Source organism: Syngnathus floridae, chromosome 1, assembly GCF_059516105.1.
Source record: "Syngnathus floridae isolate MCC-2025c chromosome 1, RoL_Sflo_1.0, whole genome shotgun sequence".
Classification (NCBI taxonomy): Eukaryota; Metazoa; Chordata; class Actinopteri; order Syngnathiformes; family Syngnathidae; genus Syngnathus; species Syngnathus floridae.
Genome location: NC_142413.1, coordinates 27795688 through 27802781, shown reverse-complemented (window position 1 = coordinate 27802781; position 7094 = coordinate 27795688). Strand labels below are relative to the sequence as shown.

General features: G+C 51.3%; 1 protein-coding gene across 1 annotated transcript; it reads right to left on the bottom strand.

Annotated features, from left to right (window-relative positions):
- Positions 1-1124: 1124 nt before the first annotated feature.
- On the bottom strand, positions 1125-2267 carry LOC148404789 (janus kinase and microtubule-interacting protein 3-like). The gene is made up of 3 exons (XM_088392985.1): positions 1908-2267; positions 1703-1828; positions 1125-1333 (listed from the first exon to the last, which is right to left on the bottom strand). The coding sequence occupies exons 1-2, from the start codon at positions 2118-2120 to the stop codon at positions 1712-1714; spliced, it is 330 nt and encodes a 109-aa protein (XP_088249111.1). The 5' UTR covers positions 2121-2267; the 3' UTR covers positions 1125-1333; positions 1703-1711.
- Positions 2268-7094: the final 4827 nt, after the last annotated feature.

Here is a 7094-nt window from a genome sequence, read left to right as displayed (position 1 = left end):
GCTCTTTCCATTGGCGTCGTTTTCGCGTATAGCAAATCCGATTGGTTGGGAAGGGGGCACGGTTATGCAGCCGAGGGGTCCTGTGATCGGTGGGATGTAAAGTAGGCGTCGACGTCACGTCCGCGTCACGTGACCACGACGTGGCAGACGTCCTATAGCAACCGCTGTTTTGTTTAGTAGACTTACAGTTGTTATGCATTGACATAATGGCGCACACACCAAATAGATTTAAATAAATTAAATAGTTCTTCTGCCCACTCTCTTTTAAACAAGTTAACTCTCCCCGCGGATTTGAATTCCGGCGAAAGTTACGCCCATCGACGTCACGTATGTCACGTGACCACGACGTGGCAGATGTCATATAGCAACCGCTGTTTTGTTTAGTAGATTTACAGTTGTTATGCATTGGCATAATGGTGTGCACTCAAAATAGATTTAAATAAATTAAATATTTCTTCTGCCCACTCCCTTTTAAACAAGTTAACTCTGCCCACGTCCATTGACGTCTTGTCTGCGTCACGTGACCACGACGTAGCGACGTCATATAGTAACCGCTGTTTTGATCAGTAGACTTAGTTATTATGCGTTGACATAATGGCGCACTGGTTAGCATGGCCACCTCTTAAGCATGATGTTGCGGGTTCGACGCCTGATCAATGTTAGCATGGAGTGAGCTGAAGTGCATGGCGCTGAAGATTTGAATCTTTGAAATGCGCTGAGGTCTGACATATCAGGCAGAATGGTTTGCCATCACGTTCAACAAAAAATAGAAACTTTCCCACTCTGATTAAAACGTCCTGTGTTCATCTACGTATTTTCGTTTTGCTGTGCATCTTTTCCCTGCCATTTCGAGAGCCCAATTGACACTCATAGTTTAAAGAAATGTGTTTGCCCATCCTACTTTGTGGAATTTCACCACATGCGCTTATGACCAAAATACCAAATTGAACTCAAGTGAGGCCAACACGCACAACCCCCCCCCCACACACACACACAAATGTTGATATGAACATAAAAGAGCCGCATGCGGTTCGGGAGTTGCGGCTTGGCCAAACCTGTACTATACAACTTTATTTGTATAAAATTTTCACAACAGCTGTCACACAAACAAAGCGGGAAAAACCGAAGACGTGCGTGTTCCGCCCACGCTGGATTTATTTGCACCTTTGAAAAGACACCGTATTGCCGCAGATGTGGCAAAGAGTACTTTTGGGCATCTGAGACGGAAGGATGTCCAAAGCATCACGTCACCTGCTCTGGTAGGCATGGTGGTGGGACGTTGAGGTCAACCGCTTTGGGGTTGGCTGAATCTTTGATCGCAGGATGCCACACACTTGAAGACAGAAGCAGAAAAGCAGAGCTAAATGCAAAATGTACTCACCGGTGACTCCAATTTTTTTCCCCCCTGAAGAAACAGCTGGACGGGTGGCCCCGGCTGGCCAGTGGGACTCTTGTTATTCTGACCCTTTTTAGTGCGCGTTTGGGGCAACAACCGTTTTTTGTGGCGCTCTTTTCTGGTTCAAAAGTGCCCTGCATGTGAATTTGCTTTTCCTGCCTTCTGATTGGATGAGCGCCGGTGTGACGCGGTGCCTCTGTCACCGTGGCGGGGGGTATACGTTGGCATCGGAGCGTCTGCCAACGTCTGAGACCGGCTGGCAGTGTATCGGAGGTGTCGAGTGCGGTGCCGATGGAGCTCACTCACCAGCTGGTGTTAGGGCCACAGAATGAAGGCCAAGGAGAAGAATAGAAAGAGAAACAGAAACTTCTCCTCCAATTGTTTGATTTGTCTCTTCTGAGCTTCGATGAATTCTTTCAGCTCTTTGTTCCTCTAGGACGGACAAATGGAAAGTGGCATTCAAAAGCCAGTAAGCGTGCAAGTAAGTGCCGGGCTGGCTTTGGGCCCTTACCTGTTGCGCGCTGTGCAGCAGATCCATTCTCTCTTGGAGGATGCAAGCGTCGCGCTCCCTCAACTCGCACATCAGGGCTCGCTTCCATTGGTCCACGTAGCTCCTAAGCTCTTCTCTCTGATCCGCCGTCAGCACGTCATTCACGCCAGCGTGGCTGGCTTTTTCGCCGTCCGTGGCGGGGCAGTCCCGCTGCGGTAGCGCCTCGTACAACATGGCCTCCAGCTCCAGGATCCTCTGGGCCGCAATCCTCGTCCATCAGTGGTCCGGCGGGAGATTTGAGGGCGGCTTACCTTATGAGCCTGGTCCATGGAACACTTCCTGAAGTCCAACTCTTCATCCAGGTAGCCCTTCTGCTTGCAGAACATAGAAGAGCCCAAAGGCACAGCGTCAACAAGCTTCTTTCAGCGCAAAGCCTTCCAAAAGTCACATTTGAGCCGCCGAGTCTCGTGGAGTGCGAACATAAGGAGTTCGACATACACTTACGGCGTTATAGCCCAGGATGTCCAGCTTCTTCATCAGATCACTGATGACGATGTCCGGGGGAAAGGCGCAAGGAGCAATGTAAGGTGTTCTGGGACCTCGGGTTAAGGTTAGGGTTGCGAGGGACGCCTTACGTACGCTCACGCCCTCGGCCTCGCAGTAGATCTGCAAAGGGCTGAGGCCGTCTGGGAAACGGACTTGCAGAAACTTCAAGACGGGGGAGCGCCACTCCCTCTCCTGAAAGGCAGAGGCATGCATCCGTCCGTCCGTCCGTCCGTCACATCTCTGGCCTCAACACGCTTGTGCGAGTCTTCCCACCTCCAGCTCCAGGATGCGGAACTCAAGCAGTTCGTTTTGGTCTCGGATATCCTGGATGTGCTCTTTCAGACGCGCTTCTTCCGCCTCCATCCGCCTGACCTGAAAAGACAGTCAGACCTCATCTGCGGGGCTTCCCGACGGGTGTGACGCCAAGCGACTCCGCCCAGCGCCTTTCTTTCCGTCACCTTTTCGGCCAACTGCTGATTGCTCTGACGCAGCAGCTGCTTCTCCTCCACCCACTTGACATTCTAGAAGAGACAAACGCGTGGACAGCTTTGGAATGTTGTGTCATTGTCATCCACAAATTCTTTGGTTGACTGGAAAATGACATTTGCTTTTCTCCGCATTTTCCCAGCCACATTCGGGGGGGGGGGTTGGTCCAGTAATGCCAGACGAATGAGTGACTGAAGAATGTAGCTATTTTGTCTGAGAAAAAGGTGTGCTCATTGATGAGCTTACCTGTCCTTGTTGCTTCAGCGCTGACTCCAGATCTGCTACTCTGCTTTGATAGTGACCCATTTCTACCATCAGCTTTTCTCTGGTCTGAAAGGAGGAGGAGGGAGGCTCCTCCTCCTCCTTTCAGACCAGAGAACACCCGAGGCTGGGTGAGAACGGGGAGGCTGCGACCCGGCCGGGGGTTGCGGGAAGGGGCGCCACCTTGATCTCCTTCTCGGCGTCGTAGTCCCCTTCGCTGGTCTGGGCTAGCAGAGCGTAGGCTCGTTGCAGCGCTTGATATTCTTGCGTCAGCTGGCGGTAGCGAAGCTCCGCCTCTTCATGCACACACCAATGCAACACAGCACTAGTACCAGAATCAGTCAGACCGGCGACAAAGCACCCGCGACGCAAAGACGAGTCCGATTCCAGGCTGAAGAGGAATGTTTGGTGCCAATACGCTGGCAGAAATGGCGGGCTACCTCTTCGGGTTCCGTGTCGGGGGTTCTGTCGGTGTGAAAAGACAAGGACGATCCGTCCGAGTCCACCAACACGTCTTCGTCGTAGCCGTAAAATGTTTCGATGACCTGCGGGCGCGGAAGCAAACATCTCTCTGAACAAACTGAAGCGACACCTCACGATGAATCGACGAGAGGAACGATAGCGAGAAAAAGGCCATTTCATCTTGCGCAACACCAAGCAGCCGCAAACAAACAGACTCACCTTGCAGGACCTCACGCTTTGTTCCTCCTCAGAGATTCTCGACGTCGGTATCGTAGCAGCAAATCTCTCTCCTGTCGACACAAATAATCCGCCTTTGAGATTCTTTGGATGCAAAGGGAACGAACGGCTCCGGCGCAGAAACAAACGCGACTCACAATGACATTTCTGACATGAGCTCCTGTCTCCAGAGCCTGAAAAACACGTCACCGGCGATGATTGGAGGGACGCTCGTCTTTTCCAAAAGTGACAACTACAGGGTGTGTCAGGGTTTTCCAGATTATCTTTATCGTATCATTATGTTGCTTTGACTTTGACTGCAACCTGTAATAAATAATATTATTTATCCCTTATTTATCCCTATCGCTTATCCCTTCCTACACAAAGTCGTAAAACACCCCTTGCTATGTTTTGACTAGAGGTCAAGGGCTTCCTCTATTCAATCCACTCTTACACCCACCCTGTTTCTCTTAATTAAAATGCTCGTGCAGGAGCCGAGAGTCAGACTTCATTCGTACAACGGATGGACTCTCCACCTGCAGGTGTCCAAAAGAACTTACTTGTCTCCCGTGTGGTTCTTGCAAAATAAGTTGGAGCGAGCGCAACTCTAACAGGGTGCATTTTGCCACTAGCTGCCTACGGACAATGATGTCGCGCTCGCGGCTCATGGTTGACGGGCTGAGCAGCCGGGCAAGTCCGTCGTTTTCAGCGCACAGCGAGTGGCAAAGGCGCTGACAAAACGGGAGCTTTGAGCTGCTGAAAACGGCAAAACAAGTCTAAAGCGTGTTCAAACGCGTGCGCACAATGCTCCTGCTTGAAAGGTCGGAATTTAAGGGGCCAATTTTTTGGATGGCGGCCGCCGGCCAAGCTTTGGACGGAAAAGGTTTCTTGGCGACAGCGAGCGAGCGTGGCGCTGCCGTACGTGCACCGAGTCGCCTGCCTGAAGACCTTGGACAAGTCGTCGATGATGTGCCGCTGCTCCACAACTTGAAGGAACTCCATTTCACCGTCCTGCTGGCCGCAACCGCGGTCCAGGTCATTGAGCGAACTAGGCCTTCTCTGTGGAACACAAATGCAGTGGACTCTGTTGGCACGCCGCCGTTGTCCGCGTCGACTTACCAAGCTTGCCATCTCCTCGTTCTCCTGGGTGACAAAGCGCACTTTGTTTTCAAGGCGACACAGCACCAGCGAGAGTTCTTCATTCTTCCTGCTCAGGCGTTTGTTTTTGTACAGGAGTGGCAGAAACTGGCTTTCTGTTTCTCTCAGTCGCTTTAGCTGCAAGCATGAAGTGCGGGATGTGAAAGACGCACAACACGCGGGCCAGAACGTATCCATTCCTTTTGCATCGGTTTGAACGGAATCGTGGCTTTGGCTCCCAATAAAAGACATCTACCAGGCAACCGACTCGACGCGCCGCTCAACTAATAAGCAAGCGCAATGGGTGCCTCGCTGGATGGCGCGCATCAAACGTAGCGCAAACCTTCAAGCGTGCCGTCAATAAATTACCAGTTCATTGCGCTCTTCAGAAAGCAGGGCGTTTCGATCCTCCAGGTTCCTGATGACTGCGCTGAGCTCAGCGATTTTCAGATGAAACCGTCGCGTGTCCCGATCCTCCTGAGACTGAAAACGCCCCGCAACACACACACACAAGCACTCGTTCAAAGTTCAAAACTGTTTTTGTGCTACCTTCCTCCAGCAACGAACTAAGTCATGCGTACTGCAAGTGTGTGATGAGGTGGCTTACGCAATGAAGAGGATTGCTAGTAGCGGCGTTGACCCCACTTCCAGGGTAGTTTAGGCCCGCCCTTTGGGAATCCCTCAGGGCAGCGATCTGCTGCTCGGCAGCCTGAGTCTGCAGCTGAAGGCGGTGGACGTGGCCGGCCCCAGGGCTTCATCCAAAACACTAACCGCTCTGTCTTTCAGCTTGATCTCATCCGTCTGGATGTACAAACGGGGAGCGCTCAGGCAGGCGGGCAAACTCATTTGCCAGAATTGTGACAAAAACAAAGAGAGCAACCGGCCAATTTTTTTTCTTGAATCGACTGGAACACCTTTGCTGTGACAAAAGCGAAGCGAGCAACCGGACATTTTCTTCTTGTGAAATAGAATAGAATAGAATGCCTTAGGTGTCATTGCACTGCAGGTATACAACGAAATTGGGAACATAGCCACGCACCGCGCATCTGATCAGTCCTACCAGTCGGCGGATCTCCCTCTCGCAGTCTCTCTTGGTTCGGCTCAGCTCCTCCCGATGCTGGTGATGAGCCGATCGGAGCTCGGCCGCTCGGGACTGCCAGGCCTGCTGGGCCGCTGCCAGGGCTTCTTCCGCGCTCCTGGTGGAGGCGACACCGCTCGGTCTCCCGACACCGCCGCGTCTCCTCCACCTCCGCCAGCAAAGCGCCCCCCCTCCTCACCTGAGCAGACATTGCGCCACACCCGGCCGTTGAGACCGCAACGGAGCGCCGCGACGCTTACTGGGGACAAGCTACACAATACGGTAGCGGCCGCATCGAAGCCCGACGTGGCGTGCGGATAGTCAGACACGGATAGAGCGGATCACCTTGTCCATGGAGCCGTCCCTCAGGCTGAGGACCAAGGCATTCAGTCGCTGGATCTCTCCATCTTTGATTTTGATCACTCTCATCAGCTCCATTTCATGCTGCCGCAGTAATGTCTCCCTGGTAATGGCTAACTCTTTCTGCTTCTCCTCATGGAGTTTGCTTTTGAGTTCCGTCATGGCGGCGGTGGCACGGTGGTGCTCCGCCCGCAGGTCCTGACTTCTCTCTCTCTCCAGACAGCTGACCTGACATGACTTAGACTTAGACTTAGACAAACTTTATTGTCATCTTGTCTGCACATGGTGCATACAAAACGAAATTCCGTTGCATACGTCTTACAACAAAGTAGTGATATTGCAGTTGAATAGAAGTAACATATCCTATGAAAATATATATATATACATATACTATATATATATATATATATATTAAAAATAAGTATAAAGTGCAGCAGTGATAATTATGCAATAGTGCAAGTAGGCAAAACAGTATTCAAGAGTGTGCAGAGGAATGCTAAACCATGTATTAAACTTCTATTTAAAGGGTTTATACAAGTTCAGTAAAGTTGGTAGTGCGAGATAGTGCAAGATAGAGGTCCGTAGTGTCATAAAGTACAGTTCTGTGAATGTGTGATGCAGAGTTCAGTTTAGAGCTCAACAGTTCTAGTGTTCAACAGTCT